Below are 12,108 nucleotides of genomic sequence, written 5' to 3'. Positions count from 1 at the left end.
ATCTGAAGCTTTTTCTGTGGTGCATCATTAACTGTAGCTCAAGTTTGTTGTCTAAAGTGAAGTTCAGTAACTCTATAAAGAGCTCTGTGTCATCATGTGTGTATCTTTCTTTGTATAAACTTCCATATTTAAATTTTAGCCTTATATCATAAGTAGTTCACATGTCATGTCATACGCATGTAGTGGTAATTGAATGAGTCTAATTTTCCGGATCCATAAAATCCCCCTCAGTCATAATGAGAGTTGAGGCCTCAAGGTAAAAAGTGAAAATAAAAAACCCAGCTGAAGCAGGAATGCACTTTTTGTATTGTCTTCTCCACCAGGTGGCACTATTGCCTCATCGATGTACAACACATCGTCAAACATCATCTGAACGGGTCCAAACTTACCTGTTTTGGTAAATATGTCAAGCTTGGACACGAGCTGTTTCCTAGCAACACAATTCGTCTCCAGAATCTGTATCTACAAACATCCGTTACTCTCCGATTGGATTACAGAAGGCCTGAGTTGGTAAATAAAGTTAATAAATATGAGAATAAAAACAGAAGCTGCACATGTCTTGTGCATGAAAAAAGATAGGTCCCTTTCTCTTATTTTGATAAGGAAGTGATTTGTGTTTATTTGATTTCATGCTATGGTGACGATACTGTCAACTCGTGTAATGCACCGATGTCAGCTTATATTCTTTTTGTTTTGTTTTGTAGCAGGTGGCACAAAACTATTACAAAAATTAAAAACTCAACCACAAGTTTCATAACCCAAAAATTTAAATAGATTCTACCGCGTGTTGCAAAATGTAAACTTCTGACCATGTACCGGAAATATTTCATACTTCCTCTTGGCGTATCCATGGAGACATAAGCCACATTTACACCACTGTATTGAGTCACTGACAGATCTTCACATGCAGAGAGAGCGACTGCTGTGAGCACTGTTCTCTCAGGATGAGGTGTTGCAGGGCCAGTCTGCTGGTCTGTCTGACTTTACTCCTGCACAGTGGTGAGTACTACACTGAACTCCTGCAGCTGTATTTAATTCATATTCATCCGTATTGGCATTCAAACTGGATGCCATTCAAACTTGCAAATATGGTGGAATATATGCAACAATTTTAGAAAAATACATTTTTTTAAATGATAGACATTTTGAAATAAGGAGGAAACAAAGAGTTGGTGTTTTTGGGTACATACTATTTTGCATTAGTCCTGGTTGAATTTGCGACTAGTAAATAAACAGCAATATCAATAACCACTAATATGTGGTTTTATTTAACTACGCTTAAAATGAATCTGATTCATCAAAATTTCTCATGTGATTTTGGCAGCTTATTTTAAATATCTGAAAATGGCCTTAACCATTATATGGTTGTAATTCATTTTAAAGTTACTGATTCACATGTGCCACTCCCTTACTTCTTTTAACAACAAATAAATAACTTGCAAAATATTTTTTATGGAATTTAAAAAGTTGCAATAGTTAGGTAATATAGTTCGATACAAATCTATACCCCCAAACAGCTTTTCTTGCATTATGAATAAATGCCTCATACTGTAAAAGGTTTATATTTCTTGTAATGTGCAGTACAACTTAAAGGCTTCGTAGTTTTGTCCACACAACTCTGAGATCAAGATTAGTTCTTGGAGAGTAGCACCCTTACAAAGCAAGACTGACCCTTAAATGAGCTGTTTTCATGTGATTTCAACGTGCTTTCCTCAGGAGAGGCCACAGTGCTCACTGAATCACAGTCCGGGCCCCTGTATCGCGTGTTGGGCGCTTCGCTCTCCATCTCCTGCAATGTGAGCGGCCTTGCAGGCAACAACACTCGAAAGGAATTCGAGTTCCTTGTCACGAAGCCCAAAAATCCATCGTTCCAGATCAACATCATCAGTTCTTCTGATGAAAGCTTTGCATATGCTGCATACAGCCAACGCGTGGCAAGAAAGGAGATTACTCTGAAACATGTGTCTCCGAACTCCGTCCTCTTTGAGATCCAGAGCCTGCAGAAAGGTGATGAAGGGGACTTTGAGTGCGTTGTGGTCAACCCAGTTCAACATAAATACGATGGAACCTACAATGCGAAGACAATAGTTAAAGGTAATTGCCATTCTACAATTTCTATTCTAAAACCTGTTTTTCAACATATCTGCATCACTGTGTTGTAAGATGTATAAAACGTTGACTTCCATATCCTTGTCTCTGTGTCTGACATTGTGCCGTAGTGATTGACGACTCCTTAAGTGTGTCATTACCTGTCTCCACATCACTGAGCCATAATGAAGGTGATGCTCTAACTCTAACGTGCCAAGCCTCCAGCAACACCATCCAGCACACCCATCTGTCTTTAGCCTGGCATCTCCAAAAAGACGGCGAGCAGGACGCTTGGCCGATCATTTCTCTGGACAGGGATTTCACCCTGATTCCAGGCCCGACATTTGAAGGGCGTTATCATGAGGGACTCATAAGGTTAGATAAAATGGGAGAGGCCACATATAGGCTACATATGGCAAAGCTGGAGCTGTCAGACCAAGGCAAGATCTACTGCCGGGCTCAGGAGTGGATCCAAGATCCTGACCGCTCCTGGTACACTATCACACAGAAGGATGCAGAGAGCACCACACTACATGTCAAAGCCAGAGGTGAGAAGCATCTATCATTCAATTATCTATAAAAAGTACATCTCAACATATTCAGCTTTTCCGTTGTGGCTCCTTCACAGGATGTGTGAGTACGTTTGCCATATTTGTCTGAGGTTTATTTTTTGCCTCGAGTAGAGGTGGTGCCAGACACGTCGTCTCTGGTGGTGAGAATCTCCATCCAGCAGGCAACTCTGCAGGAGGGCCAGGAGCTGTCGCTCTCCTGCAACGTAGACGCTCACGATCTGGAGAAAAGGTTTCTTTCTGTAGCCTGGCTCCGGGGAAGTGTTGAGCTGGCACGCATCGAACCTACAGGCATTCTGTCTGTGGGGCCCGAGTATAGCAGCAGAGAGAAAAGAGGCGAGCTCAGGGCCGCCCGGATCGGGGACACAGAGTACCTTCTCAGACTGAAGCCTGTCAGAACTGAGGACCAGGGAGAATATTTCTGTCGGGCACGGCCTCAGGACAGAGGCCAGGATGGGGCCTTTATAGCCGGAGAAGCTCAGACTTCTAGCCCCCAGCTGGTCAGCATCTCTGCATCAGGTCAGTAAAATTATTTACATTTCATTTCCTGTATGATATCTTCTGACCATAACCTTAACTACTATTAAGAAAATCGTTTTTTCTATTATCATCTTCTCAAACACATGCATCTGTCTGTTCCCGTGTCTCACGGCAGAAAGTGGGCTCTCAGTTTTAATGCAACAAATCGTGAGTGTTGACGAAGGTGACAGGCTGAAGCTCACCTGTAAAGTGGACGGGGTTGAAGGTCAACTCTCTGTCACATGGGAACGTCAGTCCACGTCGACGTTTGAAAACATCATCAGTCTAAGTCAGGAGGGTGTCACAGAGATAGAGGGGGAGTCAGCGGGTCGCGGAGTGAGGGCAGCGCGCCCAGCGACCAACACCTTCACTTTAGAGCTGGATGAGGTCACGCCCTCTGATTCAGCCATCTACCGGTGCTCTGTGTCTGAATGGAAAACAAACAGCAAGATCCACAGCCAGTCAACAACTAGCACTGTGACAGTTAGGCCCACAGGTAAGATGTGTATCTGTCCGACAATGTCGGTTTCAATCATTGAGTTGTTGATTAGTCTTTTTTTAAATCTCGTGTCCTTGTCACGTTCTTGATACATCTGTGGGAAACTCACATACTGAAAATTTGCTGAATTAAGCGGTAAATCAAATATTTCATGATATTTGCATGATCTTGCTTCTAAAAAGAGGAAAACCTATTATTTGCACAAATTAATTTTCACTTAAAAGCCTGAGCATGAGTAAAAATCGTACAGTTCAATATTCTTTGTGTTGGAGGGTGCAATGACTATTACTATTTACATCCAGGGCTTTAAACTCCTGATAGTATGTGTCTGTGGATAATGTCTAAAAGTATAGACTTTGAAGTACCCCCCACTGCATGTCGTTGCATTCTAAGAGGAAAAACCTATTTTCTCAAAAGTGTTAAGACTGCAAAGACGATATATTTGAATGAGTCATTTCTGTTAATATATCTGGATGACAACAGGCATCTTGACCATTTCTTGTTTTAAATAGGGTGGGGATTTTGAGAAATTGTGTAGAAGACCACAAATATAAGTTAGAGAAGAGGTGGACTACTTTATGAATGTTTTTTACTCTAGTCCTTTGTACTTGGAACCATCATGGATGCATGAGGATTGTGAGATCACCAAGTTCTTGTTTCTCACTCGATTACAGAGTCATCTGTGAAACTGATCAGTCGCAAAACTAGTGTGACTGTTGGAGAAAATGTGGAGTTGATGTGCCGGGTCCAAGGGCCACGTGTGCCAACAACTTTGATATGGATTCTGCGGCACGACGACTCAACCATTCAAAAAATCCTTGAACTGAACTGGAATGGTGATATCAGGTGGTCTGGAGACCAGCACGTCTACCAGTTGGGAGTAGAGAACAAACCCAATGGGGTCACTCACTCACTGCTTATCAATGGTGCCAGCCCCAGAGAGGCAGGGAGGTACCAGTGTAAGGTGTCTGCCTTCATCCAAAATGTTGACAAGAACCTACGTCTATCCAACCAAGTGGCTGTGATGGTGCAGTACCCAGGTAGCGCTGAGATTCATACGGCTACTTGCCATCTTTTCGATGAAAGCTGCTCCGTGTATTCTATCTGTCATTGTTTCTCACCCGATATGACTTCACTTTTGTTTCCCTTTTCTAGAGAGCAAACTCAGTCTGACCTCCCCTCCAACTTTGACAAGAAATATCAACAGTGACATAGAAATAAAGTGCTCAGTTATCTCAGAGCCCTTTGCATCCTCTCAATACGCCGTTACCTGGCTGCACCAGCAACAGGGAAAAAATAAGACCATCCTAACCTGGGACCGGGTAGCCCTCGTAACATTTGGGAACCAGTTGGAGCCGAGCGACAGACAACGAATCAGCATGAGGCGCAGCGAGGGTCGAAGTTTTGAGTTGACTATTCGGCAAGCTCGGATCTCGGACGATGGCTCGTACGTATGCGAGGTGACGGAGTGGCTACAAGAACCTCGTGGAAGCTGGTATCAGCTCCCGCCAAAGTCCCGAATCACTGAGCTAAATCTTATTGAGCCTCGTAAGTTTGTTTATCCACTTCTATAACTATATACATAATCAGCCACATTTAATTCATACCATAAAAAAAAGGAATAACTTAACAAAATATTGACGTCTCTCTGGTTTTCCAGCCAACAATCTTCGGTTAGTGGTTGGGCAGCAGCGGTTGATTGCAGAAGAGGGAGACGAGGTGGAACTCAAGTGTAACATCCTCTCCGGTGCATTCAGTCCTTCTGTCTTTTACAAAGTGGCCTGGATCTACACTGGACACAGTTCCCCCATGACAAACGTCTCCTTAGTAGAGCTCGATCACATGGGTTTGCTGCGGTACCCTGAGAGCGGGGCGCTCAGAGATCTGCAGGGGCGGCTTCGTCTCGCCCGACCCACACAGAGCATCTTCCACCTCAGAATTCAGACGGCCCATGAGGGGGATAGTGGGACGTTCCAGTGCCAGGTGGAGCAATACCAGCTGGATCGTGAAGGTCACTGGCAGCAGAAGGCCTCAGAGAGCGCTGGTCCTTTCTCGCTGACAGTGAATGTTGCTGGTACGATGACTTTTTATAGAGAAATCTATGTGTAGCTGTGTGTGTTTGGTTGTGTGTTTGCATGGGTGTTTAAAGGAAGAGTTGATCAGGAAGTGGAGACAGGTCCTCCATCTTTATATGCAGTGAATTATCTAACGTAGGCTGCTCAAGCCATCTTCACAATAAACTAAACATTGATGAGAGAAATATAATTTTTTTCATCAAACACTTGATAAAACTGCAAGTAAGAGAATTTCTCTAGGTACTACACTATTACTTTCAAGAAATTACAATGATAATAAAAAATATTATTGGAGTGTATGGTCTTTAATATCAATTTGACTTGGCTTGTGCTGCATAATCTCATATATTCTTTGCAAAATAACTATTCTCTAATGGTGCTGGCTTTTGTTTTGCCATAGTGGTGTTGTTGATGGTTCCCTAAATCTACTATTACAGATATAGATTTCTCTTTCGGCTTTCTGTAGACCATCTTCACTCCTCTTTGTCTATTTCCCATTAAGTCTCCTTTGGCTGTGTGCTATGGGATTTAACTTAAGGTCCCACTGAAACCAATCATCTTGTTTCACTTGAGCTGAACGAAATATGTCTTTTTACCTGTGTGCTTTTTTTTTTATAGAAAAAAACCTGTCCGTTGTAAAGGATGAGCGGGAGCTAAATGTGAGCCGATCCGGGGACTTCACCATCCCCTGCCACGTCACTAACCAGCCCAGCGGTGAATCGGAGTTCCAGGTCACATGGTTTTGGCAGAAGGAAACAGGAATTCAGAAACGGCCCATATTCGTCGCTTATCGAAACGCTACCCTACAAGACATGTTAGTTGAGGGTCATCAGCTAAGATTTGGCCACCCTGCACTGAACCAGTTCAGCCTTACGGTCTCGAAGCCAGCTCCTGAAAACAGCGGCCTGTATTTCTGCGAGGTAGAGGAGTGGCTGCCCTCTCTGTCTCGTGGATGGAGGAAGGTCGCGGTGGAAACGTCTGGACACTTGACAGTTAATGTCTTTACAGAAGGTGAGCACCACTCGACTCGATGTGAAATTGCGTACACGTGTGGTTGGATGCAGGTGATACATATCTTTGCCTTCTTTGTAGGAGAAGTTGAGTTCGAGCAACAATGCAAGTCGGCTACCTGGATAGGGATTCTTGTAGTGCTTGGCATATGCTCCCTGTTGGTGATATCCCTGCTGGTGCTGAAGATACGTCGGACCAACGCCTCAGGAGGAAAGAAGTCAGGCGAATCTCTTTGGGCAGAGGAGCACCCGCTGAAATCCAAACCCGGTGCAGAGGATTGAGTCTCATTGGCCCCAAGTGGAGAGGAGAGCGTGGGAGAGGAGCTGAAGTGGAAAAATACATTCTTATTTTTTTAAAGTATAGTCTACGCAATAATGTTTTATAACTGAAAAAGTTGCACTTTACATATTATTATACATTTGTCATTCACAGATATAACCTGTTGATATTGTTCCATAAGAATAGTTTTAAATGTTGGGAAATAATTTTGCCTTAATGAAGTAATGAATTTTATTAAACCATCAATATTAAAGCTGCACTTCTTATTTACAGCCCAAACATATTTGCATTTAGCAGCATCACATCTTGCTTGCAGTGGTCCGCTGAGCGAGGCAGCAGATCAACTTTGTGTTCTTGCACCTACCTTCTCATGCCCGGCGGCTCGTCACCGGGGCTTTGAGGGTAAGGAGTGTGAGACTATAGCGTGTCTCTGGGAGGAGCAGAGTGTGCAATGTGGTGAGATTTGAAAGATTCCCCTGTGAGAACGACAGTGAAGATTCAACCAGGAAGTGCTCTGCGGTTCGGCAAAGGTTAGGCTCATGACGGTGGGGCGACAGTGTGGTCGGCAGTTCTGCTGAAGTGCATGTTTTTGTCAGCGTCTGTGCAGACAGCGGAAGTACAAATCTGCTAGAGGAAGCAAACTGTAGGTTTGTTCTGTTTTACACAGTTTGACTCAAAAGACAAGACATGGGGGCTTTATACCTATTAGTGCATGTGTGTGTGTGCGTGTGAGTGTGTGTGTGTGTGTGTGTGTTTGTAAATGGTAAATGGTCTGTATTTGTAGAGTGCATCTATGTGCAGCACTTTCTGTATCTTTATCACATGCCAAAACAACCCTCAGGGGTTCAGTATCTTGCCCGGAGGCACAAGGAATGGGATCAAACCGCTGTATTTGTTAATGGACAACACGCTCTACCTCCTGAGCAACAGCCCTGTGTGTATATACTTCTCATTTTAGGGACCATTTCCTGTATAAACACTGACTAAGGTCAGTCCTAATAAGGCAAAACTTCATTTCTGAGATCCTGGTTAAGGTAAGTGGTCAGATGTGAATTATGGTTAGGTTAAGGTTAGGGATAAGCATGAACTGGTTATGGTTAAGGTTAGGGACAAGGTTTTGGTTATCGGTGTGTCCACAATTTATGGAATTCAATGCGTGTATGAGTTTGTGTCACTGAAAGTGTTTTTGTGCATGCAGGGTCCATTTTTCTATTGTTTTGGCTGGAGTCAGACACATGTGACATTGAAACGTAACAATTATGAGATTAAACGTCTAATTTATGGTGTTTGTACATTTAAAATGTAGTTTTTTCCCTATCGTCCGGCAATAAAGACGATAAATACACAGCCAGCTCCAGAGGAATGTTCCTGAGTTACCAAGTCAATAACCTCATTCCTCCCTTTTATTGAAGGCTGAAGCTAAAATCCAGCAAAACAAACAAGAAGCTGAGAAAAACTGCAGAACAGTCTTGAGACCACCGACCAATTATAGCTATATTAAATGTCTGCAGGTGCCATTGAGTGGAAAATCCAGAACATGTCACGGCTCCACACTGCACTCCCATAGGTTTGCATGCATTTTGAATCTCTGTCACGCTGCAGCCACTGCATTTAATAAAAGAAGACCTTCCTGCTCAGATAATATGATACTAGAGAGTAATCAGATAAAGACTTAAGGAGAAAAAAAGTCTCTCTCTCTCTCTCTCTCCCTCTCTCTCTCCCTCTCTCCGTCTCTCTGTCTCTCCATTTCTCCCTACATCCGTCCTATCAATGTTTAACACCCCATCTGTGTAAGAAGCAGGAATAGAAGCCATTTCTTGCTTTTACTTTTGAGGAAAGAGGTCTCGACACAGGAATGCTTCCACACAGCGAAGGACTCCTGTCCGACGAGTGTAACAACATATGGTAAAACCAACTCGTGGTTTATCTGAAAGATTCGAGAAACTAAGAGTACACTGAGGAACATTCCTCTCAGCCTGGAATGATGATGTAGCACTGTGTCTTTGGTCTTGAATTATACCAGCCCTTCACAGTCTGCTGGATCAGCTCCCTCTTACAGCCTTCCCCTTAACTTTACTGTAATTCCACTCCCTTGTGTTTCCATGGCAATGGCTGTCAGAGTAAACGAAGAAACATTGAATTTGGGAGCAAATCAATGCTCGTGTCTTTACAGCAAAGACGGGATGACGTGGGGACAATCTAAAATCCACGCTACGACTCCTTTGGCCTTTGGACTAATAAAGTCGGAACTAAACACACTAATGGGATGTATCATCCTTTCTTATCAAAGTGTTGCTTGTAGTGCAGTTCTCTTTCAAAAAACGTATTATCTGTGACACTATGATCTCACTGCAGATCTAGTTTGGCATTGACGTGATTCTCTGTCTTTCATTTGCCATGAGTAGATTTACTCTATAACTATTTCTGTAACTATACGACTACTGTAACATCTTAAACTACAGCTCATTGACTTACAGGAGGATGAACGATGTCTTAAGGGCAAGAACATATGCTGCTATGTAGGCTATACCAGAATTATGTATCAGGAGGATTCATGAGTAATATCAAAACAGCACATTTGTGGTTAAAGCAACAGAAACTTTAACCTTATTGTCAATGGAGGTGAACGGTTAACTCATCTGAGGTTTACAAAGCTGTCAGTCACTATCATATCTAGAAAAATGTGAAAATGTAAAAAAGGCAATGATCCAAAATTTTAATTGGGTCCCTTCTTGGGCCGAGTCCCAACCTTCAACCAAGTTTTGTGTAAATCTGCCCAGTAGTTTTTGTGCAAGCTGCTGAAATCATCACTTTCACTCTAGTGCCACCAAGAGGTTGAAAACCATGGTACAGAATGAAACGTTCCAATTATTGTGTAGTTAGAAATGAACAAAAATAGACATTCATTCATTAAAAATATTTGCAATGACCAATTAACCTTCTAATTAGCATGAAAAACCGATGAATTTTTTATGTGTTAATGTCAAAATACCCCATCAGTGCTGCACGACAAATGAGCCTAGACTCTCTGCCCTAGGAGGGGAAACTGTCTCCTGTGAGAATGGTACTGTGCATCAATCTTACTGCAAATACACACACACACACACACACACACACACACACACACACACACACACACACACACACACACACACACACACACATACGCAAACACACCACAAGCCCTCTCTACCTACTAAAACAGCTCTTCAAGGTCATAATGCCTTGATTGACTCATTTTCACAAACCTAACCTCTTCTGAAATCTAACTGTCCTTGTCTGGAACCTACAGGTAAGACAGTTAATCCAGATCCCAACCTTTACAAAATGTACAAATAAAAGTCAGATATTGGGCAAATATCCAAACAACCGAATCCACAAACTTGGACAATTTCCTCGGCCTCCAACCTAAGGGACTGAACCTGAAAAAGTATATAATTTGGTATGTAGATGATATTGGAATGGAGAGGTATTGACTGAAGTGTGTAAACCAGTGCATTGCCTAAGGCCCCCTATCTTAACTGCCCAGTTGAAGGAGGAGACAGGGGGAGTCCACAAGATAAAATAATACTCCCTAATCCTGACCCTAACCCCAAAAGTAAGTCATCAGCCCGTTTGAAACAGTGAGGACTGTCCAAAATAAGGAAAGTAAAGGTTTACGCTCAAAATGGTCCTCATGAAGAGAAAGGACAAAAACACACGTACACACCAAAACCCACAAAAAACACAATAAACAGCACCAGTGATCAAAGTTAGGCACGTTACACCCTCCTGAACAAGAGGATGATACTCAAAGTTCAATCTGTGCGGATTACGTAACACCTCTCCTGAAATCTGAAAGTCTTCTCTGAAGCCCTTTTCGCCTCCTCTCACCTCAGCTCACTGAGTCTCTGCGTCTACAGCCTCATCTCCCTCGCGGCCCCGTGTCTTTGATGGTCCCCGTTCGCACAAGGAGAGGAGGACACGGGCCTGACAGAACCGCCTTCTGCTCCTTGCCCAAACCACAAACTACATTCTTTTACTCCCCCCCCCCCCCCCCCCCCCCCCCCTTTCCTCTCTGTCTCTCCACATCAGGCCTATCATCTGTCAGCACTAGAGGGGGCTATATTTTCCTATACAAGCACATGGACATGCGAAAGTCTCCAGGTTAACACACTGACGGGTGAGTCAGAAGTGCTTCACACCTGTAGGTTGACATTGCAGCCCCCACGCTGAGAATCTCCTTTTCTTCCTGGAGTTGTTGAAATGAAATCCTTTGCTCCTAAGAGATGGGCGAGCGAGTGTGTGTCTGTGCATGTCTTACAGGGACTAGACCATAGAGGGAGAAAAATGGCAACAAATGGTGGAAGGAGAGATACAGGTGAGGGGGCTACAGACAGCCTGACATCTCAGGGTGGGGGGGTGCAAGGGTGCAATGGTGACGCCACGCGCCACACGCTGCCAACTAGAATAGCAGCGTTCGAGAGATGCTAAAGCAAAGCGAGCGTGAGAGTGACAGCTGCGGCCTCAAGCACACACGGAGAATTTACTTCGTTTATCCGAAGCCCCACTTCAACGCACAAGCCGTACACAGCTCTCTAAACTGTTTGGAGCTGTCTGCCTTCCCTGGTTGAGGCCCTGATTGTTTTCCCCTGAGACGGCGCTGGCTGCTGGAAGGAGCTGGAGAGTCCAAATTAAAAAACAGCTTAAATGGTGCAATATGAAGTAATAGCCGGTTCTGCTTCCTGTCAGGGGAGCTCTCAACAAACTCAGAGCTCCTGGTTTTTTTCTTTCTTTCTTTCTTTCTTTCTTTCTCTCTCTCTTCCACATCTGTACTCTCACACTCTGCTGCTGCACGGATGAACACCCCAGAAGCTGCTTCATCTCCCGGCCTCCTGTTATGATAATGTAACTTACCATTACGAACAGTAAAAGACTTTCATGTCCGTGTTCCTGTCGTTCCACCTGTGTGTGTGTGTCAGTGTGTGTGTGTGTGTGTGTGTGTGTGTCTGTTTGTACATGCCTATGCTGCTGCCTTTAATCATGTTTGCAGTTTGCATGACTGACGAAAAACCGACAGGATGATGAT

The 12,108-nt window shown here is 43.6% G+C and overlaps 1 protein-coding gene and 1 long non-coding RNA gene across 3 annotated transcripts; one reads left to right on the top strand and one right to left on the bottom strand.

The window, feature by feature from the left end:
• Positions 1-844: 844 nt before the first annotated feature.
• On the top strand, positions 845-7,293 carry LOC128456518 (immunoglobulin superfamily member 3). 2 transcript variants are annotated; one of them, XM_053440724.1, is made up of 10 exons: positions 845-999; positions 1,717-2,094; positions 2,220-2,636; positions 2,772-3,176; positions 3,313-3,672; positions 4,350-4,715; positions 4,831-5,223; positions 5,336-5,749; positions 6,369-6,761; positions 6,846-7,293. In XM_053440724.1, the coding sequence occupies exons 1-10, from the start codon at positions 945-947 to the stop codon at positions 7,040-7,042; spliced, it is 3,378 nt and encodes a 1,125-aa protein (XP_053296699.1). In that variant the 5' UTR covers positions 845-944; the 3' UTR covers positions 7,043-7,293. The 2 variants fall into 2 exon arrangements, with proteins under 2 accessions (XP_053296699.1, XP_053296698.1); XM_053440723.1 differs by having other exon boundaries at positions 6,843-7,293.
• Positions 1,952-7,726, bottom strand: LOC128456520 (uncharacterized). The gene is made up of 3 exons (XR_008341854.1): positions 7,405-7,726; positions 3,380-7,084; positions 1,952-2,068 (listed from the first exon to the last, which is right to left on the bottom strand). It is a non-coding gene; the product is annotated as an uncharacterized LOC128456520 (long non-coding RNA).
• Positions 7,727-12,108: the final 4,382 nt, after the last annotated feature.

This window comes from Pleuronectes platessa, chromosome 14 (genome assembly GCF_947347685.1).
Source record: "Pleuronectes platessa chromosome 14, fPlePla1.1, whole genome shotgun sequence".
Taxonomy (NCBI): Eukaryota; Metazoa; Chordata; class Actinopteri; order Pleuronectiformes; family Pleuronectidae; genus Pleuronectes; species Pleuronectes platessa.
The sequence above is the reverse complement of the archived record's forward strand: the minus strand, read 5'-3'. Positions and strand labels throughout refer to the sequence as shown.

Coding starts and splice junctions, on each gene's coding strand:
- LOC128456518 (XM_053440723.1), top strand. CDS start 945: ATGAGGTGTTGCAGGGCCAGTCTGCTGGTCTGTCTGACTTTACTCCTG. Junction 1,000..1,716: donor GACTTTACTCCTGCACAGTG/GTGAGTACTACA, acceptor TGCTTTCCTCAG/GAGAGGCCACAGTGCTCACT. Junction 3,177..3,312: donor GGTCAGCATCTCTGCATCAG/GTCAGTAAAATT, acceptor GTCTCACGGCAG/AAAGTGGGCTCTCAGTTTTA.